The sequence below is a fragment of the Diceros bicornis genome, chromosome 12 (genome assembly GCF_020826845.1).
Source record: "Diceros bicornis minor isolate mBicDic1 chromosome 12, mDicBic1.mat.cur, whole genome shotgun sequence".
Taxonomy (NCBI): Eukaryota; Metazoa; Chordata; class Mammalia; order Perissodactyla; family Rhinocerotidae; genus Diceros; species Diceros bicornis.
Window position 1 is genome coordinate 69,015,279 of NC_080751.1, and position 25,613 is coordinate 69,040,891.

The window sequence follows — 25,613 nt, forward strand, 5'->3', positions numbered from 1 at the left end:
ACATCTCATTTTTATGGAAAATAATATGATTCAATATAGTATATTGATTAAGAGCATGTATTCTGGAGCAAGACTTCTCAGTTTAATATCAGCCTTATGACCTCTGACAACCACCTAACCTCTTTGTGACTCAGTGTCCTCATTTGTAAAATAAAAATAATAATAGTTCATTATTCATAGGTTGTTATGAGTGTTAAATGAGCTAATGGAAAACATCTAGAATAGCACCTGACTTAATGAATACGTAATAAATTGTAGGCTAGAATTGGAGTCTCCTGGAAAAGCAGTTAAGCTTTTTGTAAAGACTAAAGAACTAATTTCACTAATTGGCTTAAAGAAACAGGTTTTTATAATTAAAGTAATAATGTTCAACTTTTAACAGACATTTTTGCATAAAGTCTGGTACTATGGAGTAGAGTCCAAGTCAACTACTTTTGTTCCCATTCTACAGTATATAGATTTCCTGTCATCAAAGCTTTAATTTCCTTATCTTGGAGTGGCACTAATAATAGAATTTATTTTATAAGATTTTTTGTGAGGACTAAATTAGGTTAATAAGATACGTAGCATGGACCTGGCACATTGTAGGTATTAAGTAAATATTAGCTTTTGTCAGTATTGTCAGTTTCTATGGATTTAAATGAATTTTAATTTTAAATAGTCAGAAGTATTGTTCTAAATTTTATATGTATTTATGTGTGTTAGTTCACTAGTTAGTTAGTTCACATAACGAAATACCATAGACTTTGTGGCTTAAACAACAGAAATTTGTTTTCTCACAGTTCTGGAGGCTAGAAGTTCACGATCAAGGTGTCAGCAGGTTTGGTTTCTCCTGAGGCTTCTCTCCTTGGCTTGCAGATGGCTGCCTCTCACTGTGTCCTCGCATGGTCTTTCCTCTGTGCACACATCCCTGGTGTGTGTGTGTCCTAATTGCCTCTTCTTATAAGGACACCAGTCAGATTAGATTAGGACCCACCCTAACAGCCTCAATTTTAACTTAATCACCTCTTTAAAGGCCCTGACTCTAAATACAGTCACATTCTGAGGTACTAGAGGTTAGGGCTTAAAAATATGAATGTGTGTGTGTGTGTTTGTGTGTGTGTGTGTGTGTGTGTGTGTGTGTGTGTGTTGGGGTTGGGGGAGTGACACAGTTCATCCTATGACAGTATGTGTGTATGTTGGGATGAACTTTTCTATGAAATCACTTTTTGACCATGGTATGCATGCTTACTTCTTTGTTTATGTTTATTAACTTATTTTGGACATAGTCTTCTTTTTTTGAAGAAGAAGAAAGTTACAAATTCTAGCCTTGCAAATGTCTTCCGAAGGTAAATAGTCTTTATCTCTGTAATAGAACATACATGTATGTTCTTTAAATATTCCTTTGGTTAATTGATTAGCAGATGTTTATTGAATCTCAGGTACCATCATAAGCACTGGCAATGTCTTATATAGGTAAACTACTCAGACAAGGTATCTGCATTCCTGGAGGTTTTTTTTTGTTGGCCACTATTATAGTTTCCAAAAAAAATTGTTGTCTAGGTTCTAACAAGAGAGTTACAAATTAACGTTCTTAAATAAATGCATATATGTTAGGAATTATTTATGATTCTTTATTTGGAGGAGATGTATAAAAACAAGTTTTCATGGTTAACAGTGGAGATATTTTTAGCATTTTTATTTTTGAAGTTATATCTTATTATTTTGGAGTTTGGGGAGCTTATCTTTAGTTGGTTTTGTGATATTGCCTACTCTACTTGTTCCTCTTAAGAAAAATGTTAAGTGACATTACATTTTTTCCTGGTGGTTGTTTTATTTAAAACTGCACAAATTAATATGTGAATATATTCTCACTCTCAAAGGTCTAAATTGCTTAGAATTAGGTAGAGTAAAATGTGAAAATCTCCGTTTATCGTGTCTTCTATTTTCATTTTCAAACTTTGACTAGCCTATGGTATGCTTTTAGTGCTTGATAATTAGAAACATTTGGGGACTGTTACAAAACTAGTGTTAAGTTATTTTTAGTAGATATTTATATTTTATCCTAATTATTTTCATTCTAGGAAAGTTGAAACCTTTCTCTCTTGAGTTATAAAAATTGCCTCAATGCTAATTGTTCTCCCTTGAAATGAAAAATTCTTTCATTTATATGAGGAATATGTTCATGTAGGATAAAAAGAAAATAAGCCAATATTATACTTTTTAAAATCCCCTGCACTCCTACTACTGAGAGATAACTACTTTTTATTACTTTGATGTATAGCTTTCCAATTTTTCTTTTTCTAAAGATATGTGTAATATTTGTGTGTCTTATATGTGTATATTAAGGGATCATATTTTGTAAAGTACATAGTTTTGTAACTTGTGTTTTTTTATGCAACAGTAAATAGCAACACATACTTTTATAGCATTTACAACATGCCAGACAGGCTTCTAAGCAATTTGTATATGGTAACCAAACTTTACAACAGTTCTTCTAGATAGACTTTATTACTGTTCTGCCCCTTTTACAGATAGGGAAATTCAGGTAGATAGGATAAATAACCTGTCAAAGTTCACATAGCTATTAAGTGGTTGAACTGAGATTTGAACCTAGGCAGAGAACTACAGAGTCCATTCTCTTTGCTGTATGGTCATAACCATTTTTCTGTGCCAGTAAATATAGACTTCATGTGTAATTTTATTGGCTGCATGGTGTTTCACTCTCGTCTTACTTAAGTTCTCACCAGTATTTCTTTGTTCTCCTTTCTTGAAATACCACTTTTCCCTACATTTTTGGTTTTCCTTCTCAGTTTCCTTTGTGGTTCATTCTCCACCTGACTTCTAAATATTGTAGTTCTCAAAGGCTAGATTCTTGTTTCTTTGATCTACATTCTCTCCTAGCTCATGCATTCCTGTGACTTGAAATACAGTCTATATGATGTCAAGGCTCAAATTTATAGCTACTTCTCAGAACTTTCTTTGCCCTCCAAACTCATCTTCATGATGGCTTATTTGACATCTCCATTAAGATATGTCAAGACGTCTAAAACATGAAATAAGAATGCTTGATTCCCTCTCTAACTTGGCTCTTCCTCTGTAAATCTGTTCCTTCTCTTATCTTCCCCATCTTAATAAATGGCTCTAGTATCAACCCAGTTGCTCAAGCCAAAAAAATTAGGAGTCATTACTGATTTCTCTTTTCCTCATTTCTTATATTTCATTTTTCAGTAAGTCCTGCTCATAATATTTCTCCAGTCTCTCCTCCCTTTTTTGGTATTCACTGCCGTCACCTTTATCCAAGATAGCCTTTTATTCCCAGTCAGGTATGAGCATCTACCTGACTGTAGTGCTCTGCTTTGTTTTCCACTTCTGCTAACAAATTTTTCACTGTTGTACTATTGATTTTGGATTTGGAAATGCTGATGGAGAAAATATTGAGACCATGCTTATTAAATCTTTTGCAAATTCATGCTATCCAAGCTCAGCTGGATCCACAGTACTATTTGGCAGACTGTTTTCCTCATACTTTATCTCCTTGTATTTTCATGTACCACTCCTACTCCCATTCCCAGTAACATACATGTTTTATTTTATTCATTTTTTTGAAGGTTCCCCATCTCTCTATATTGAGATATATAAAGAATGGAAAGTATAGATCTGATCTGCATAATAGAAACTGCTGCCAAATTGATCCTTCTAAGATATATTATTGTATCTCTCCTTTGCATTTTATGGCTCCCTTGCCTACTAAATGAAGTATGAAGTCTTCATCCTGGCCTTCTAGGCCTTCTTGTAAAATGTCACCAAATTTTTCTTTTTAACCCTTATTTTCCATTATGCTATTCATTGTGGGCAGGCTGCTGATTTCAGAGCGTGCCCTTTGTTTACCTTTCTGTTTCTTTTCTTTTTTTTTTTTTTTTGGTGAGGGGGATTAGGCCTGAGCTAACAGCCGTTGCCAATCCTCCTCTTTTTGCTGAGGAAGATTGGCCCTGGGCTAACATCCATGCCCAACTTCCTCTACTTTATATGTGGGATGCTGCCACAGCATGGCTTGATAAGCAGTGTGTAGGTCCGTGCCTGGGATCTGAACCTGTGAAACCCAGGCTGCCAAAGTGGAGCACAAGAACTTAACCACTGCGCCACCAGGCTGGCTCCAGCCTTTCTGTTTCTTTAATCATGTTGTTTCACTCTCTGTCTCTCAGTGCTCATTTTATGTTATTTTATTTTTGCTGAGGAAGATTCGCCCTTAGCCAGCATCCGCCACCAGCGTTCCTCCTTTTTTTGCTTGAGGAAGCTTAGCCTTGAGCTAACATCTGTGCCAGTCTAACTCTATTTTATATGTGAGTTGCTGCAACAGCATCGCAGATGAGTAGTGTAGGTCTGCGCCCAGGAATCGAACCTGTGAACCTGGGCTGCCGAAGCAGAGCACGCCGAACTTGAACCACTACGCCACGGCACCAGCCCCTTCAGTGATCCTTTGAAAAGAAAACTTTCCTGATTCGTTTTACTCTCCTTCCTACCCTTTATCTGAATGTGATCTCTCATTTGCTTATTTAATTATAATTATTTTATTTAATTTACTGTTATGCCTTGTGCTGTGGTTTTTATGTATACTTCTTTAAATCTTAAATATTGTAAATTTTTTTAGGGCAGGAGCTGTGTCTTTTGAGCACTTTTGGGATTCCCTTCAGGGGTTTGTAGTTGCTTGTCTGAAAATAGTTTGCCCATATCTGGGAAGATTATCTTCGTTTGTCAAGTGTGTAGTTTAAGAGGCATATCTGTAGAGCAGCAGATACTGTGTAGCCATTTGTCAGTTCAACCCCAGCCACTGCAAGTGATGTGTGTGTGTGTAGCCAAAAAAGATTGGATTTTTCTTGTCTTTTTATATCCTATACAGCATAGAACCTGAAACTGAGAAAGTTTTCGTTGAAGTCAATTGGCTTCAAATTGGAAATCAGTCAAAAGGAAGTGATCCTTCCTGATCCCCGGGCCCAGATGCCTCCTGGGGATCCGGTGTGCTGAAGGGATACAGGCTTTTAGTGACAGGACTCAAGGCAGATGTGAGATGAGGATCTTGATTTTTTTTTTTTTGCTTCCCTCCCACTAGCTTGCTTTTAATTTAATTGGTTTTAAACTAAGCTTTTAAAATGGAATCAGCCAGAAGCAAAGAGTGTAGGAGAAATGATTTTCTAACACTTATGTAAACTCAAATTTTTTATTCCTTTTTTGGAATAAAGCAGGCTCTTCACTGGCAACAAGGTTATTTCTGAATTGCAAAAATTATCTCCCTCCCTCCATGTTTTTGTAATTCCTATATTTCCCATTCAATCTTAGCTGCTACAACCAGACCATACAGATAGTGCAAGGACACTCTTTTCCTTCATCTTTAGTGGAAACTTTAGCAGCACACAATAACTGCTCCAGGTCTGTCAGATAGATAAATTGGATCTTCTTATAAAAATAATCTATTGTAATTTTTTTTTTTTTTTTTTTTTTTGTGAGGAGATCAGCCCTGAGCTAACATCCACCAATCCTCCTCTTTTTTTGCTGAGGAAGACGGCCCCGGACCAACATCTGCGCCCATCCTCCTCCACCCTACATGGGACGCCGCCACAGCACGGCTTACCAAGCAGTGCGTCGGTGCGCGCCCGGGATCCGAACCAGCGAACCCCGGGCCGCCGCAGCGGAGCGCGCGCACCCAACCGCTTGCGCCACCGGGCCGGCCCCTATTGTAATTTTTGATATTAAAAATAAATTTGAAAGCCTTAAATGGGGCATTTTGGTTAGAATGATTTTCAAAAGTTTTTGTCCACAAGTGTTCTAGGAGATGTATAGTCCATTTTAGGATTTTCCGAGCATGTCTGTAGCTACACTTAGGAATGTTTCATCTACTTAAAAAAAAAGTTTTTAAAGAAGTACATATTAGCTGTAGAAAATACAAATAAACAAATATAAGAAAATAAAAATCACCCAGTATTCCATCAGCTGAGATAAAGCCACTGTTTAACTCTTTTTGACCCTTACTTTTTTTTTGCTCTTTTTTTTTCCTATATATATAGTCAATTTAGCTGGTGTTTTTGCACTCATCCACTTTTAAAATTAGAAATGAGGAGTATGACAATCTTTTTTCTAATGGAAACATTGGAATAGGAGCAGTGTTTTTGTCCTTCAGGCATTCATAGACTAGTGACATAGGGGAAACACACATAACGTTTCGTAATTGAATGAACTTAGTTCCATTTGTCTGTGGTGGAGTAAGCTAACGTTTTCATTGAGTGTATTCTATGTGCTAAGTATTCATATTCATTGTCTCATTTATCTTTGCAACAATTCTGTGAGATTCTTTTTTTTTTTTTTTTTTTGTGAGGAAGCCTAGCCCTGAGCTAACATTTGATACCAATCCTCCTCTTTTTGCTGAGGAAAATTGGCCCTGGGCTAACATCCGTGCCCATCTTCTTCTGCTTTATATGGGACACCGCCACAGCATGGCTTGACAAGTGGTGCGTCTGGTGCGCGCCTGCGATCTGAACCTGTGAACCCCTGGCTGCCGAAGCAGAGTACATGCACTTAACCACTGCGCCACTGGGCCGGCCCCTGTGAGGTTCTTATATAGATGAAATCACTGAAATTTAGAGAGGTTAAGTAAATTGGCCACATAGTTCGAAAATAGCTAGGACTTTTGGCCAGGTTTGTTGACATCCAAATCCATGCTTTTAAGCAGTACTCTGTATAGTGTGGTAATGAATAGCTACTATGTCTGCCTATTTATCCATCCATATTGAATAGAGGAGAAGGAGCTAGAGAACAAAGAGGAATGTGCAGAGATGCTAAGGAAGATTCTAATAGAATCATTCAGAAAGAGACATCCTCAGAAGGAAGATCAATGGAAACCAGTTTTCCTAAAGTAACAGCACTTTATTGTAGTACTTTGTAATGCTAGTGCTTATGAATTTTAAAGGTATGAAGTAGACCTTTGGCATAAATACAACTATTGCCTCTTTATGTTTGTTTTGTAGTTCAAGTCGAAGACTACAAGCTGGTGGTTCCTGACTCTTGTGTTATGAGCCGGTTAAGAGTCCTATCACGATAGTTTAAATGAAATTCAGGCCTCGTTAACTGGAGCATCTAGCCAAAATAGTCTTTATTTATTAAAGGTTTTATAGATCTTATGTATGTAGAGATATGATTTTGTTGAATATGTTGAATTGGACAGTTCAACATTGTGCCAGCCACTAGGCAGCCCCACAAAAAAAATTTGCATTCTCTACCTAAAGGAGCTTATGAAGCAGACATGTACACAGCTAATTATGGTATTAGATTATTGTAAGTGCTATGGAAGCACAGAGAGGGAAACAATTTTTCATAAAGAATCACCGAAAGTCAAGTCAATAAGCATTTTTCTCATGTTCAAAAAATTGTCTTATGCCTATGTTGTGTAACTTTTTGTTTATTTGAATGAATGGCTTTTTCCTTCTAGGTTTATTTTGTTTATTTGTTTAGTTAATTCATATATAAAAGATTAAACATATAATAAATATTGAACTATTTTCTACCAGCTGAAAACTATCTTTTAGTTTCAGTTCATAGCTGTGCTTTATAGCAGAATTCTTAAAACTCTTGTCATGGTCTGAGTCAGGCATAAATACTATTACAGTCTAAATTAATTGATTGACTCTTAATGTTATAGGGATTGCTTTTTCTAATGAAGTTAGGAAACATTCAAAATCTGATTTGCTCTTAGAGTAAGTGAAGGTTTGAAGAGTGGCATAAATATAGAGCAGGGAGTACCTTAGCAACCTCTTTTTAACAACACGTAACTTTTTTTGTTTTTTTACAACATTTAACAGCATTGCTGGAAGAAGCATCTGCTTTGAAATAATTTGCTAATTTAACATAAATCAATTAAAAATTTGGTGTGTCTGCTGTAGAAGGGATTTCTAGTTTTAAAGCTTGGATCCCTTATCCCCTAATCCCCTGCCCCCCACCCGTGTTTTCATATTGCTTTCCCATGCATTTATGCTCAGCATTCTATAAATGTCATAACACTATACATATCAAAGGAATTGTTATTCCAGTTTAGTAATTTAATATAGAAGATGGATATAATCTGTGACCTTTATGATAACTTATTTGGCCATTGCATATAGGATTCTTTTCATGTAAAGTTACAGTATATCAAAATACTTCAAATTTCAAAATACTTTAAGTGAGAAGTGATTTCACCTGTTGACATAATAACCTTTGTGGTTGTAATTTGATTAGGCACTTTTCGTTCTGAGCTGTATTTTTATATTCGTGCTGATGTTGTTTTTTACTTGTTATATCAAGTACTGAGAGAGGAAATTAAAATTTCCAGGTAAGGTTATCATTTGTCTGTTTCTTTCTTTAGTTTTGTCAGTTTTTGCCTCATGAATTTTCAAGCTCATTTATTAGATGCATAAATATTTAGAATTTTATGCCTTCCTGATGAATTATACTCTTTTTATCTGAATTACCCTCTTTTTGCTTTGAAGTCTACTTTGTTATTTTATTTTATTTTTTTTGTGAGGAAGATCAGCCCTGTGCTAACATCCAATGCCAATCCTCCTCTTTTGCCAAGGAAGATTGGCCCTGGGCTAACATCTCTGTCCGTCTTCCTCTACTTATTATGGGATGCCGCCACAGCATGGCTTGACAAGCGGTGTATCGGTGTGCACCTGGGATCCGAACCTGCGAACCCCAGGCCACCGCAGCGGAGTGCACACACTTAGCCGCTGTGCCCCCAGGTCGGCCCAACTTTGTCTGTTATTAATATTGCTCTGTCAACTTTCTTCTCCTTGCTGTTTGCCTGGTATTATCTTTTTCCATCCTTTTATTTTCAACCTATTTGGTCTTACGTTTAAAATATATGAGGATAGATTTTTGCTTTTTAAGGAATTCTGATAGTTTCTACCTATGAATTAGACTGTTTAGTCCATTTATATTTACACATATTTTAGACTGTTTAAAATTGTTTTGCAGGCCCTTGAGTTTCTGTTCATTTTCATTTATTCATTTTTCTCTTTATTCTTCAGTTTTATTTTTGTTCAAGTTCGCTGACTCACCTTCTATGTCCATTCTCTGTTAAGCCCTTCCAATGAATTTTATAGTTTAGTTATTTTTCAGTTATAGAATTTCCAGTTGGTTCTTTTTTGTAGTTTCCATTTCTCTATTGGTATTTCCTTCCGTTTACTCATTGAGATTGTTCTTTTCTCTTTTTCTTTAACTTATTTTCCTTTGGTTCTTTGAATATATTTATAAGAGATATTTTAAAGCATTTGTTAGCTAAATCCAACATCTTTTGGGATTGTTTTCTATTGACTGCTTTTTTCTTGATGATGAGTCACATTTTTCTTTTTGCATATTGAATAATTTTTAAATTATATACTGGTCCTTGTGGTTATGTGATAGAGACTCTGGATTTTGTTATTTTTCTTTGACGAGTGTTGATTTTCATTCTAATAAGCCTGCCCAGTTACTTGCTGATCCCCCTTAACTTGTTGAGGCTTAGTTTTATACTTTGTAAGTGTGGATGTGTGAAAAGATAAAATTGTTTCCCAAGTCATTTTAACTGGCAGGACTAAACCTCCAAACTCGGCTCCCTTTTTTATCTTTTAGGGGTTGGTATTATTAGGCTTTGTTAGTAGTACTAGAGTAGGTCTTGCTTTAGAGCATAGTTCTTTCTCCTGAGATCTTACCTGGATGCCCAGGAAATTAACAGAGTTTCTCCGCTCTTGTTTGGCTGGAAATTGAATGTCCTTCCAGTGCTGTTTAACCTCTAGTGTCTCAGTTCTGTTATCAACCCCATAGCAGTTGCTCTCTGGTAAATGTTGGATACTTTCTCTTTGAATAGTCCAGCTCTTAGCCAAGGACTCACATGGGACTTCTAGGGATCTCCCTCTACATAGCTCCTTACTTTCCTGTTTCCTCTTCAGCATAATCCAGCTGTCTGATCTGTCTTGAACTCTGATCTCTGCCTCCTCAACTCAGCAGGACTGTTGTGCTTAGCTTAGATGATCACTTGTATGCTGATTGGGATATTGCCTTCAAGCGGAGTGTTTGGGCAATTATGAGGCTGAGTTGGTGAATTTCTCTTTTCTCAGGGAATATAGTCTTTTGCTGCCTATTTTACAAAGACTGAAAACAGTTGCTTCATATATTTTGCTATTTGATGATTATTTACAGTGGGAAGCTGTCTGGTACCATTTATTCTGTCATAGCCAGAAGTGCATGATTTTGAGTGATACATGTTTGTATTTATTGTTTCATGCTAAGACTTGTCTGTCTTTTCTATTAGTGATTTGTTCAAGTCCATTCAAAAAATAAAATTTCTTACCTGGGTTTTGTTAGAGGGGAAGAATTCTACTAAAGAGGTACAGCATTGTATGATTTTCTAAAATTTTATTGTGTTTTATACATTTCTGATCTATAAAGTATGATGGTTCTTCCATATCTTCTCAAGAGGATGTGAGCATTTCTTTGGTTTACCTTATTTTTATCAATATAAGTATTGATTCTAAATGTGGACAGTACTTGATGAAAAATAACTAGAAATATTACCTGTTGAATTTTTCTTAAAACTGGAAATTCATAGTTTGGCCAGTTATCAAATAAAAAAATTTTTTTTGAAGATCTTAAATCATAAATTATTTAACGAGTGTCTATTTTAATTGCCAATGCTGGCACTGTACTTGGTACTGAGGGTATAGTGGAGAAATAAAACCGGCATGGATAATCCCTACCTTTGTTGAGTTTACATACTAATATGGGAGACAGACAGTAAATACAAGGAAAAAACATAAAAAAATTACGAGTTATGGTATCTATTATGAAGAAAACAAATGGAGTTCTAAAGTGGAGAACAAAGAGTTCCTACTTTGGATAGGGTGATCACTCCCCCGAGGAGTTTGTCTTTCAGCTGAGTGGAGAAGGAACAAGTCTCTATGGGGGAGAACTGAAGTCAGGAAGTACATGATGGATTTTCTAGTACCTTCCCGGTACCTGTAAAGATTCTGAGGAAAGGTATATTAGAGGAATGAAAGAAGGTAAGTGGGCCTGAAGTATGAACAAGGGGGAAGAAAATGACAATATTTAAATTGGAAAGGTCTGCATAGATTAGATCATTTAGGTCTCTGTAGACTATCATCAGGAACTTGGTTCCCTCTTATATTCTTTACTCCAGCCCTCAGTAGGGTGACCCGATAATTTGTTGTACAAAACCTGGCATACTTCTCATTGAAAAGGAGCACTAGCTGAATGGAAGACTGGGTCAACAGATGTAATCTGGCCCTATTCTGGGAAAAGCATCCTAATTGTGGGTATACGTATATAGAAATAGCGCAGATAAGTGGTTAATAACGTGGATTCTGGGTGCAGACTACCTTTAAATCTTGATTCTACTCACCATCTGTGTAAATCTCAGGCAAGTTACTTAATTTCTCTGTGCCTCAAATTTCTCATTTGTAACATGGGGAAATAATGCCTCATTAGGATTGTTATGAAAATTAAACAAGATAACACATGTATCAAAACACACTGTGCCTGGTACATAGTAAGCACTCAGTAAATTCATTCCTTCAACAAATATTTATTGAAAGGGTGTTATGTGCCAGGCATTATACTAGGCACTGGGGACTAAGCAGTGAACAAAAACAAAAATCCTTGCCTTCATTGGGCTTAAATTCTAGTGCTGAGAGTAAAAAAAAAAAAAAGCGTTGCACTGCATTGCTCCAAGGAAGAGAGAATGGAATAGGGACTGTGTGGGCAGCAGAGGGGGACGATGAATTGAGAGTTTAAGTAGCTTGATCAGAGTAGGTCTCACTGGGAAGGTAACATCTGAGCAGGGATTTGAAGGAAGTGAGGGGTTGGGTCCTGCTGTAAGAGGTGATTCCCGGCAGAGGGAACAACACACCTGGAGATGAGATGGGAAGCTATTAGGGGTTTTTAAGCAAGGAGTGACAGGAAGTGGGTTATGTTTTAGAAGGATCACCAGTCTGTGGGTGCGTGAGAGTGACAACAGGGAAACTAGTTGAGGCTATTGCAGGTAATTGAAATAAACAATGTTAGACCAGGGTGGTATCTATCTGTGGTAACACTGGTAGCTATCAGTGGAGGTAATTAGAAATGGTTGGATTCTGAAACTATTTGAAGGTAGGATGGATGTGTTTTGCTGATGAATTTGATGAGCTGTATGAGAGAAAAAGAAGAGCCAAAAGTTTTTATCCAGAGTAACTGGAAGGATGAAGATGCCATTTACTAAAATGGGGAAGACTGTGGGAGGAATAAATTCAGGGATGAAGATTTGGAGTTCAGTTTTGGACATTCTGTTAGATATCTAAGTATAAATGTTAGCAGTTATTGTTTATTATTAATTATCCAGTAAATGTTAACTAAGATAGTCATTCATTAAATATTTATTGGCTCTGTAGAGGGTTTGTTATATTATATTCTAGGATTAAAATGATGGTCAAATAGACACTGTCCTTGCCCCTATGGAATTTACAGGCTAATGAAGAAGATAAGAATTGATCAAATAACCATATTGTTGGTAGTTTTTCCCTTAAAAAAATAGCCTTTTAACTAGGGTACCTAGAAAGAAATAAGGATGACTTAATACAATCACAAATATCCCTTGATATCTAAATTTATTAGGTTCCTATGATCAGATAGTGAGGGCTACATGTACATATCTTGTAAGTTTCTCATTTAACAATATCTTATTCTTAATTAACATGAGGGAGTGAAGCTTCATGAATTCATCTTTATTTAGATGAAGTGAGATAATTGTATATTGAACCTAGCATTTAAAGGTATTGTATATTTCATGAAATATTTAGGCTGTTGGGAATTTTCTCCTGTTTTTTTCATTAAAAATGTTATGCTTTTACTCTTAGTTAGCTAAGGATCATTTTGTTTTGTACCTAAAATCTTTAATAATAGCATTATAGTATGATAAGTTGTTCACCTTTCATAAAATTAAAGTATTAATAATTTTTGTGTTTTAAAAAATCAGGTTCGTCACAAGGCATCACAGAAGGTTTATGCTATGAAGCTTCTTAGTAAGTTTGAAATGATAAAGAGATCAGATTCTGCTTTTTTCTGGGAAGAAAGAGATATTATGGCCTTTGCCAACAGTCCCTGGGTGGTTCAGGTAAGCATACTAATTTTTATTAGTTTATTTCCCTTTTTTATAAGTGTTTATTATTCATAAGAATTGATTTTGCATGCTAAAAGTCCTATATCTCATTCACATAGTGACAGTGCAGTTATTTTTAATAAGATCTGATTCAGTATGCTTGTTTAATGTTTGTAAATAGTTTACTGTTAAATCTGATGTTTGCTGAATCTTTCTGGTTAAAACGGTAAAGGATTTGGCCTGTCCGTCTATTCTTAGCTTACCAAATATTTTTTATCAGGAATAATGTTCAAGTATTTGAAATGCTTCCGACGGCATCTTTTAAGATGGTTTTCTTGTTTAATCTGTCATTATAGTACACTAAAAAAAAATAAATTTAAAGGTAGTGTAAAATCTAAAGTAAATGCTATTTGCTATGATATTCTCATTAGATTACAGAATTTGATTTACTAATATTTTAAGTAATTTTCCATCTATTTGCATAAGTGACATTTGACCTTTGACTTAATTTGGTTCTGTTTTTTTAACATGGGCTCTTCTGGTTGGCTTTCATAACATGGCGAGACTACTCTAAAAGACGTAGTTGGGAAGCACACCACTTTTTTCTAAGCTTTGGTATAGTTTATATAAAATAGAAACTATTCATTCCATGAGGCTGGGTTGAACTTGCTTGCTAATAAGTATATTTAATGATATGTTTTTCAGTTTTTAAAATTTATTATGATAAATTTCAAACACATTGCAAAGTAGAAAGAAAGTATATTGAATCCCCATGTACTGTTCACTCAGTTTGGACTAGTTACCAACCATGGCCAATCTTGTTTCAATCATACCAGAAATTGGCAAACATTTTTTGTAAAGAGTCAGATAGTAAGTAAATATTTTAGGCTTTGTGGCCAAAGAGGCAAAGTCAAAGATATTATGCAGGTACTTATATAATGAGAAAACAAATTTTTTATTGATGAAATTCAAAATATAATAAGTATAATTTTTAAAAATACAGGTCTGTTCGGGAGAAGAATGAAATTATTTTCTGGGGGCAAAAGCATTTTGCTTAATTGGAGTTCACAATTAGTGTTTCCTATCAAAACTGAATGCAGATGTTCTGTTAATGCTGATGTGTAAGATTTTACATATTCATCTTATTAGAAAATGTCTTTTCACATAGCTAGGTAATGCCAAATACTATTATCCACCTGCATATGATTTGTTTTTTATTAATAGCCTTTATTTTTAAAAGCAGTTTTAAATTTACAGAAAAATTGAGCAGGTAGTAGAGAGCTCCCATATACTCTCTACTGTTTCCGCTACAATTAACATCTTACTTTAGTAAGTTACATTTGTTACAATGAATGAATGAATATTGATACATTATTATTAACTAGAGTCTATAACTTATTCACATTTTTTCAGTTTTTACCTAATGTTCTTTTTCTGTTCCAGGATCTCATCTAGGATAGTATGTTATATTTAGTTGTTATATCTTCTTAGGGTCCTTTTGGTTGTGACAGTTTCTCAGACTTTCCTTGTTTTTGATAACCTTTACAGCTTTGAGGATTACTTGTCAGTTATATTGTAGGATGTTTATGTTCTTCTATTGAAATTTGTCTGATGTTTTTCTTATTATTTAGACTAGGGTTATAGGTTTTTGAGAGGAAGACTAGGTAAGGACCTTTTTTTTTTGTGAGGAAGATCAGCCCTGTGATAACATCTGCCAATCCTCCTCTTTTTTTTTTTTTTTTTTTGCTGAGGAAGACTGGCCCTGGGCTAACATCTGTGCCTATCTTCCTCCACTTTATATGGGATGCTGCCACAGCATGGCTTGCCAAGTGGTGCATCAGTGCGCACCTGGGATCCGAACCGGCAAACCCCAGGCCGCCCCAGCAGAGTGTGTGCACTTAACCGCTTGTGCCACCAGGCTGGCCCTTTAAGGACCATTTTGATCACATTATATCGAAGATACATACTAATAGATTATTTATGACTGTTGCTGTTGACCTGTAGCATATGATTTTGATTGAGCATATTTATCACTTGGAAGGCGTTTATAGAATTATGTTAAATTCTTCTCTTGATATTTACCTTTTAGCAATGTCATTACATTGCAGGTTAATCACTTTCAATTGAAGGTTAGGTAGAAGCTCCTCAATTAGAAAGTTTAAATGGATTTTGAAATATGAATGTTTCCTTTGCACTTTCATTCAAGTCCAAAAATGCTGCTGGAACTGTGGGACTGTAGTTAGAGCTCAGAAAATGTATTCCCTGCAAATTTATGTAGGAATGGAGATCTCACTTCTTGTTTGGATTTTGATAGCATGGGAAGTATATAAAGTAGCTTGATGTTGTCATCAAAATGATTGCACCACAGTATAAGTTTTGCATATAAGCACTCTTTTGCCTTGTCATTTTAGGTTGTATTAATTAAGAAACATTAATCAAATGTGCGGCTAAAGCTAATTTCCAAAACTATTCAGTGTTCGATAATAGTGGTTGAGGGTGGTTCTTCTTGACCAGACAAATTTTAGTCTTGGCTCTGACCTCAAATAATTGCAGGAAAACTTTACCGCTGCTAAGCCATTGACCTACTGTGTGGTAAAGTGAGTCAGGATATTCAGCTTCTATTTCTGACAAAAATTCACAGAACTGTTGCTGATGCTTAAGTCCACAAGAACAAATGGCACCATCAACGCTGCTCGTTTATTAACACATGAGGGACTCAAATATATTTTCCACAGTGTACCTATTGATCAATATTACAAAGAGTAGCCATAGACTTTAAACATGACACATTTTCACCAGCTTTGTAAATTTGTCCAACTAAGCCTTTTTCTGCTCCACATTTATTTTTACCACTATCTATTGTAACACACCTTACCAGATTCTACTTCAAGTTGTACTGAAGTAGTGTTTTCCCAGCTTCTTTGCCTGTAGTTGATCCATGCAAACTGTTTGTAGAGGCTAATTTTTTACTCACTTCAAACTTGGCACTGACCCCTCCAATAAACAGTAACTACTGCATAGTATCAGTAACATCTGTTGACTCATCAAGAGCCAAGGAAAACCGCTCGAAATCATTTGCTGTGTTTTTAAATTGACTATTGATATTGCTCCCAGTGTCCTCAACTCTTTGAGGAACTGTTGTTGCTGAAAGACTAATAGTCTTGAACAAATTGATTTTCTCTAGACACATTTCTTCGGCTGATACAATCAAACATAATTTAATTAATTCACCATTGGTAAATGGCTTTTCTTGCTTGCCTACCAGATAAGCCATCTGGAAACTTTCTTTGGTTTCAGTCTTACCCACGTTTAGCAAATGTTATTTAATTTTGAAGTACTAAAACATTACAAGAACTCTTGAAATACTTTTTGTTCTCCTACCCAATTTTCTCACCCTTCCTTCCTTCTGAGAGATAGCTGCTATTCTAAAATTAATATGTGCCCTTCTACTACTCAATCCCTCCCTCCCTTCTTCCTAACTAGATCTTCTACCAACCTTTTAATTTCTCATGTGATTGTTGACTGATGCAGGTTTTTATTTACTTCTTGAGTCAGTTTATACTTTCTCTGACTATATCTGTCTTGTTGATCACTTTTCTATTGAATAAAGTATATGTAAATTTTTTGGTCTTAACATGTTTTTTATTTACAAAATGTACCTTTTTTGGTTTTCTTTTTAATTATTTTCTGCTTTTTCTTTATTCACTAGCTCCTATATTCTTTGGGTTTATATTGTTCTTTTCTAGTGTCTTTATCCGCCTAACTTTTATTGTCAGTCCTTATTTTCCAATACAAATATCTCTGAATATTGGATAGTGAGAGAATAAGGAGAGAAACCTATAAACACATTTGAAGCTATAAATTTCCCTTTGAGTTCTGCTTTAATTTTATCATACTTAAAAAAAAAAGTTTTGTGACATACGCAGAAAAGTACATAAAACAAACAAACAGCAGAATGATTTATCACGAAGCAAACATCCACGTATTTGCTACCCAGGTCAAAAAATAAACATTGCCAGTACTCCAGAAGTCCCCTTGTGCTCTTCCCGAGTCACTACGTCTGTGCGTTCCCCCCAAAATAACCACTCTTCTGACTTTTTTAGTAATCATTTCCTTGCTTTTTTTCCTAGTTCACCACCTAAACAAGCACTTAGAAACTATAGTTTTCCTGTTTATTGAACTTTGTATAAGTGATATCATTGAATAGTTCTTCTTTTGTATTTAACTTTTTTGTTCAATATTATTTTGGTGTGAGTTATCCAGGTTGCTATGGTTGATTAATTTCATTGCTGTATTTTATTCCATTGTATATATATATATATTTATCACAGTTTGTTGGTATATTTTCAAAATTTTGTTTGTTTCAACTAATGTTATAAATATTCTTGTACTTACTTCTGTTGGGTTATATTCCTAGAAGTGGCATTTCTGGGTACTTATAATCAATCTTAGTAGGTGGTGACAGCCAGTTTCCCATCGTGGTAACAGAAGTTTAGTTTATAAATGCCCTTTGTCTCACACCCTTGCCAATACTTAGTTTTGTTGGTTTTAAAATTTTTGGTCATTTTTGTGCATGTGAAGTGGTCTCTCACAGTGGTTTAAATTTATCTTTCTCTAAGGAGATTTAAATCCTTTTCATATTTGAATATCCTCATCTTTGAAATGCCTGTTTAAGTCTCTTGCTCATTTTCCCATTAGGTTGTCTGTCAATTTTAAAAAATTGATTTGTAGGAATTTTAAAAATTTGTTTTGGATATGAGCCCTTTACTGGCTATATGTGTTCTTCTTCCAAACTGACTTTTCCCTTTGTTGTTTTGCCGTTTGAAACAATCTCAAACTTAAAAGAAATTTGGAGATAAAGTACAGAGAACTGTCTTTCTGAACCATTTGAGAGTAAGTTGTTGACCTGATGCTCCATCACCCTCCCAGTATTAAGTATTTCCTACAGGCATTCTCCTTCATAGCCACAACAACATTCTTCAAAATGAAGAAATTAATATTGATATATTACGGATTAATCCTCAGATCCCATTCAAGCTTCACTAGTTATCCCTGTCTTTTAGAGCAAGAGGATCCAATTCAAATCATATTGCATTTGTCATATCTGTTTTCTTTCAGTTTTGGACATTTTCTCAATCTTTCCTTGACTTTCATGACCTTGACACTTTTGAAGATTACAGGCTAGTTATTTTTTAGAATATCCCCCTGTTGAGATTGTCAGATGTTACCTCATGATTAGATTCAATTTATACATCTGTGTTAGTAGTATATAGAAGTGATGCTATGTTCTCACTGAATCCTATCAGGTGGTGCTCAATTATCATGGGTCCTGTTGTAGATCGTGTTCACATTGATCACTTGTTTAAGGTGGAAAGTTCTTCTTTTACCCTGTTGTGATTCTGGGGGGAGGTACTTTGAAACTATGTAAATAATCCATTCCTTATCAAATTTTCTAGTTATTTTTGACTGTATGAACTCATGGTTTTCTGTTTTATTCAAAGGGTATAATTTATTATTATCATTATTTATATGGATGCTCAAATTGCCCTGGTTTGGCCAGTGGGAGCTCGTTCAAGTTGGCTTCTGCATTTTTTTGACTTGTTGCGATTATTCTTTGAGCATTCTAGCACAACAGGATATTCTAAGTTTATCTTTTACTTACCCTGCCCTTTCCATGAAATCAGGCATTTCTTCAAGAGGCCCTTCTTCCTTTTGGTTGAAAACCATATTTAGAAGCCAAGATCTTGGTGTTAAGTGTGCTAATGGCTATTGGGATGTCACTTCTCAGTGGATTGAGCCTGTGTGTGTGTACACACACACACACACACACACTTATTGCTATATTTTTTCTAAGTCTACTGTGTCACACTGATACTTGTCAGTCTAATTCCATAGGGTTCATTCTAGTTTTCTTCCTGTCTGTATTTGTGACTTTTTCCTCCAAGTGTGGGAAACCAGGCTTCCATTATCTTTAATACATTTAAATATTTGATCAGTCCACCTGGGTGTAACCTACATAATCAATCTCTATCTTTGCTGTTCCTGTATCCTCTCTCTATGAACCCACTTCTTTTGTCTCTTTGGGCGCTGATTCTCCATTCCTGGATGTCTCTCCCCTCCTCATCCTCTTGGGCTCTGATATCCCATGCCAGGTTTCTCCTCTACCTGGATGTCTTCATCACCTTCTTGGGACTTGATACCTGGTGGCAGCCATCCTCATGCATGAACATTCGTCCTTACCCTTTTGAGCTCTGATACCCTGTGTGTGGTTTGCCTTTTGACTCCCTTAATAGCATGTTTTGATGAACAGAAATTCATAATTCTAATGTGGTGCAATTTAATCAAACTTTTATGATTAATGCCTTTTGTGTTCCTTTAAGAAAATTTTTCCTACCTTGATGTCCTACCTTGATCTTGATGAAGATAACTCTGTTATGCTTTCTTTTTGACTTTTTATTTTTTGTGTATGATAAACCTAGAATTGATTTTTTTAATAGGGTGTTAAACTTAAGGATTGTTTTATTTGTTGCCACGTGGAGGTATAGTTATTGAAACATCACATATTGAAAAAAACGTTCTTTTCCCCACTGGTATACATTGCCTCCTTTTGTTCATGTGTGTGTGGGTCTATTTTGGGGTTTTCTATTCCGTTTAGTTATTTTGTCTGTTCTTACCATCAGTACCACAGTGTTTTAAATAGCTGTGTTTAACTTGCTTGATATTGATGGAGCTTCTTAGATCTATGAGTTTATAAATTTCATCAAATTTGGGAAAATTTTGGCCATTATTTCTTCAAATATTTTTTCTGTCTCAGCTCCTGCTCCTTAGCCTCCTCTCCCCCCTGCCTCCAGCCGCTGTCTCAGACTCCAGTTACACATGTATAATCTGCTTGATGTTGTCCCATGGGTAACTGATATCCTGTTGGGTTTTTTTACCGTCTTTTCTTTTTTCTGGTGTGCCTCATTTTGTATGGTGTTTACACTATGTCTTTAAGTTCACTGATTTTTTTCTTTTACAGTGTCCAATCTAACTTTAATCCCATCTTGTCTGGCTTCTTTCACTCAGCAAAATTGTTTTGAGATTTATCCATGATGCAGTATATCAATAGCTCTTTTCTTTTTATTGCTGAATAGTATTCCATTGTATGGATGTATGTCAGTTTGTTTATCCATTCATCTGTTCATGCACATTTGGGTTGTTTCCAGTTTTTGTCTCTTATGAATAAAGCTATGCTAAGTTATTTGAAGATTGACTGGTACAATTCAGTGATTTTTAGGAAATTTACAGAGTTGTGCACCCATAACTACAATGGATAGCTGATTTTAGAACATTTCCACCATCCCCAAATGATTACTTGTACTCATTTACAGTCATTTCCCATTCCCCTCCCAGCCCCAAGCACCCACTGATGTCTTCCTGTCTCTATAGTTTGCCTTTTCTGGATATTTCAGATAAGTGGAATCATACAATATGCTATCTTTTGGATCTGATCTTTTTCCCTTAGCATACACTTTTTGAAGTTTGTGCACAGTGTAGCATGTGTTGTATGTCATTTCTTTTTAGTGCTGAATAATATTCCATTGTATGGTGTGGTATAATAAAAAGAATATATTTGGTCTTTGTCCTCAGTTTCTAGCACAAAGCTTCAGAAACTCTTGGATTTCCTAAGTGATAGGAGTGTCTTTGTTATGCTGATGAGGCAGCTCTTGGTGGCTTTCTTGTTTGTTTGTTTGTTTATTGCAGTAACATTGGTTTATAACATTGTATAAATTTCAGGTGTACATCATTATACTTCTATTTCTGCATAGATTACATCATGTTCACCACCCAAATACTAATTACAACCCATCACCACATACTTGTGCCGAATTATCCCTTTCGCCCTCCTCCCTCCCCCCTTCCCCTCTGGTAACCACCAATCCAATCTCTGTCTCTATGTGTGTGTTTATTGTTGTTATTATCTACTACTTAATGAAGGAAATCATACGGTATTTGACCTTCTCCCTCTGACTTATTTCACTTTGCATAATACGCTCAGTGTCCATCCATGTTGTCACAAATGGCTGGATTTCATCGTTTCTTATGGCTGAGTAGTATTCCATTGTGTGTATATACCACATCTTCTTTATCCATTCGTCCCTTGATGGGCACTTAGGTTGCTTCCAAGTCTTGGCTATTGTGAATAACGCTGCAGTGAACACAGGGGTGCATGTATCTTTACGCATTGGTGTTTTCAAGTTCTTTGGATAAATACCCAGCAGTGGAATAGCTGGATCATATGGTAGTTCTATCCTTGATTTTTTGAGGAATCTCCATACTGTTTTCCATAGTGGCTGCACCAGTTTGCACTCCCACCAGCAGTGTATGAGAGTTCCCTTCTCTCCACATCCTCTCTGTCAACACATGTTGTTTGCTGTCTTGTTAATTATAGCCATTCTGACAGGCATGAGGTGATATCTCATTGTAGTTTTGATTTGCATTTCCCTGATAGTTAATGATTTTGAACATCTTTTCATGTGTCTGTTGGCCATCTGTGTATCTTCTTTGGAGAAGTGTCTGTTCAGGTCTTCTGCCCATTTTTTAATTGGGTTGTTAGTTTTTTTGTTGTTGAGATGCATGAGTTCTTTATATATTTTGGAGATTAAGCCCTTATCAGATATATGGTTTGCAGATATCTTCTCCCAATTGTTAGGTTGTCTTTTTGTTTTGTTGATGGTTTCCTTTGCTGTGCAGAAGCTTTTTAGTTTGATGTAGTCCCATTTGTTTGTTTTTTCTGTTGTTTCTCTTGCCAGGTCAGACATGGTGCTTGAATAAAATGGGGATAGAAGGAAAGTACCTCAACATAATAAAGGCCATATGTGACAAACCCACAGCTAATATCATCTTGGTGGCTTTTTGATAGCTTTGGGATGGGGGCTGATCACCATAAGGAACCAGCACATGATTAGAGGATTGGGACTTTCAGCACCAACCTCCAGGGAGGGAAAGGGTACTGGAGATTGAGTTTAATCACATGACCGATGATTTAATTAATCATGCCTGTGTAATTGAGACCCTAATAAAAACTCTGGACATTGACACTCAGTGGAGCCTCCTGGTTGGTGAACACATTGATATGCTAGGAGGGTGATGTATCCTGATTCCACAAGGAAAAGCCACAGAAGCTCTGTGCTCCCTTCCAGACCTGGCCCTATGTGTATTCTTTATAATAAAACTGTGATCTTAAGTATAGTGCTTTCCCGAGTTCTATGAGTCATCCTAGTGAGTTATCGAACCTGAGGGGATCATGAGAACTCCTGAATTTGTAGTCAGTTAGTCAGAGATGCAGGTGGCTTGGGGACTCCCTAAGTGTCAGTTCTGTTCCATTGATCTATGTGTCTATCCTTATACTATACCAGTACTATCTTGCTAACAGTAGTTCTGTAGCAAGTTTTGAAATTGGGAAATATAAGTCTTCTTACTTTGTTCTGTTTCAAGATTGTTTGGGCTTTTCTTGGTCCTTTGCATTTCCATATAAATTTTAGGATCAGTTTGTTGATTTCTAGAAAAAACCTGCTGGGGTTTTAGATAGAGTTTGCATTGAATCTGTTGATCAATTTGGGGAGAACTGGCATCTTTATAATATAACATCTTTCGATCCAAGAATATGCAGTGCCTTTACATTTATTTACATCTTAATTCTTTTATCATTTAGAGTTAAATAGCATTATACATACACACAGTTTTTCTCAATTTGGTAGCCAGCTTTATAATGCTTTTCCATCCCTTCCTTCCCTGCATTCCACCACCTTCCATTTTAAAATTATTCTGATTTTGGCTTGACTCTCTCAAGTCAGTATTTAAGTTTATGTCAGTAATTATATTTAATAAGTTTTTCTAGATTCTTTATTTGCCCCTTTTCCTTATGTTTCACATAATCCTCTTACTTAGATTTATTCTTCGTTTTGTCAGACTACACCCTTGGTCAATTTTTTGAGAAGTTGTTTGTTTGTTATAAAACTTCTAAGAATTTGCATGATATAATGCATATTTATTTTGCCATCTCATTTGTTTTCTAGTCAGCCGTATTCTAGGATCAAATTATTTTCCCTCAAAACTTGAAGATATAGCTCTGTTGTCTTTTGTATTCATTGTGTTGGCTGAGAAGTTTGTTGCCAATATGATTTATTTTATATTTTTGTACATAAAGCATCTTTTCTCTTTGAAATTTAGGATTTTTCTATTGAATTTCTGCAAGTTTAGCACTGTATTAGTTTCTCTGTTTTTCATTCAGAGGTCCTTTCAATCTTAGATTTGTAACTTCACTCATTTCTAGAAAATTTTATTTACTATTTCTTTCTTTCTTTTTCTTCTGGTCTGTGTTCTCTCTTCCATACTGCTTTTAGATGGATGTTGGAGCTTTGCTAACTTTGCTCTGTTTTTCATTTCTGAATCCTTCAGTGTGTTCAGAGAAAGTTTCTTTGCCTAATTTTCTACCTCTGTAATTTGTTCTTCTCTTATCATCAATCATATATTTAATTCCAAAGCTTCAGATTTTTTTTCATATCAGCCTGTTGTTTAATTGCTGTGACATGTTACTCTTTTGAGGCTATTGATTTTTACATCTTTAAAGCTGTTCTTAGTTTGCCCTGTTAGGCATTTCCTTGACTATTAATTTTCTGTTTCTTCAATTGCTTTGCCTCTATTTCATGATGTTGGTTTTTCTCGAATGTTGATTCTTAGTTTTGTTCTATCTTTTCCGTATTTGTTTGTGGAAACTTTTTCTGTTTGCATTGCTTGCTTCCAAGAGGGGTAGGGCATGTTGTTGGGTAGAATGTAGAGATACCTTTCCTTCTGAATTTGTGGTTTCTCTGTCTCTCTTGGGGGTTCATAGCAACCTAGCTTAGTGTCTTATTTCTCTGGTCCCAATGCCACTGCTTCAGTCTGGGTGCAGGTAACACTGCCACTTGCTGCTTATTATGAGCAAGATGATAGGGAAGGGGAGAGAGGAGAAGACCTTGTCCCAAATGGGGCTACCAATTACTCTTTCCCGTGGCATGGGGCGCATTCCCTCTTCTTGCATTCATTGAATCTGGTATCTTTTAGGTTTTTCTAAACTGCTCCTACCTCCTCAGCTCTCTTTGTGAATTATGTGCAGTAATTTGTTTTCAAAAAGCTGTTTTTTTAAATTATGAATTCTTCTGTCGTTTTTCACCTTTTATGTTCCTCATTCTATTTCTCTTTTAAAATATTTCTATTTAAATAGAATCCTGTATTCTTTAAGAGGGAAAATGATTCATTTGTGCATATTTTGTTAGTAATCATGAAGAAGATATCCATATAAAAGTTTTATCTAACTTGTTCCATTAAAGATGTCCACATCTAAAATCAAAGATTTCATAAAGTTCAACTCTGTTTTGATTATAAAATAATTTGTCTTTTTCAATAGTAATAATGGTTTTTGGGTTTTTTTCTGGTTATGGTTTTGATTTTCTTTCTTTTTAAAAATTTTTTTCTTCCTGTTTTGTTTTCCAGCTCTTTTGTGCCTTTCAAGATGATAAATATCTGTACATGGTAATGGAGTACATGCCTGGTGGAGACCTTGTAAACCTTATGAGTAACTATGATGTACCTGAAAAATGGGCCAAATTTTATACTGCTGAAGTTGTTCTTGCTCTGGATGCCATACACTCCATGGGTTTAATTCACAGAGATGTGAAACCTGACAACATGCTCTTGGATAAACATGGACATCTAAAATTAGCAGATTTTGGCACATGTATGAAGATGGATGAAGTAAGTAATAAGCAAGTGAAAAAAAAGCTAGTTTTTTGAGAAACAAAAACAAAAGAAACACTTTAAATCTGGACTTCATAGTTTTAAACAAAGATAAATTTAGTTTTGCTAACTGTGTAATGATTCAAACAAGGTAATAAAATATCCAAATCAAAACATTTCCTTTGCTAATCATTCATCTAGCTGTAGAATACTTTATTAGTAGATTTGGTGAATCCAAGAGCAGTAACTCAGATAGCTTAAATAGTTATCTCCTTGATAGAATGTTGACACGCGTTTGCTACCAGTAAAAACTGGTTCATGTGTATAATGATCTAGGTGAAGAGGTAGGACACAAAATATAAATTAAGGTACATGGGTATTTCCATCACCATTATTATTTCTATATTTTTCCTTTAAAAAAAGAAATTTATGTTACCATCTCCTACCAACCCTATCTGCATGAAGCACATAGAATAAATTTGGGGACACCATCTATTGTGGTGCTTTATCTGTTGAACAGTTCATATTATGATTAATAGATTCAGTAGCGTTAACCTCATAGCTAATTATGATGTTGATTTGTTGCAAAGTGTATGTCTCTTGTCTATCTCTGTAAGTATACTGTAATTCCTGGCAGTAATTTGGGGAAGGGTCATGTTTTATTTTCTTTGTATTCCCTTGTTGGATCTAGGGAGTGACTTGCATATATCAGACTTTCTAA

The 25,613-nt window shown here is 35.5% G+C and overlaps 1 protein-coding gene across 2 annotated transcripts in view; it reads left to right on the forward strand.

The window, feature by feature from the left end:
* ROCK2 (Rho associated coiled-coil containing protein kinase 2) overlaps nucleotides 1-25,613 on the forward strand; it is a 148,182-nt gene that overhangs the window by 71,092 nt on the left and 51,477 nt on the right. For both annotated transcript variants that reach the window (XM_058551784.1, XM_058551783.1), the window contains exons 4-5: nucleotides 13,013-13,150; nucleotides 24,650-24,910. In XM_058551784.1, the coding sequence (XP_058407767.1) occupies nucleotides 13,013-13,150; nucleotides 24,650-24,910 (399 nt within the window). The remainder of the gene's footprint in view (nucleotides 1-13,012; nucleotides 13,151-24,649; nucleotides 24,911-25,613) is intronic.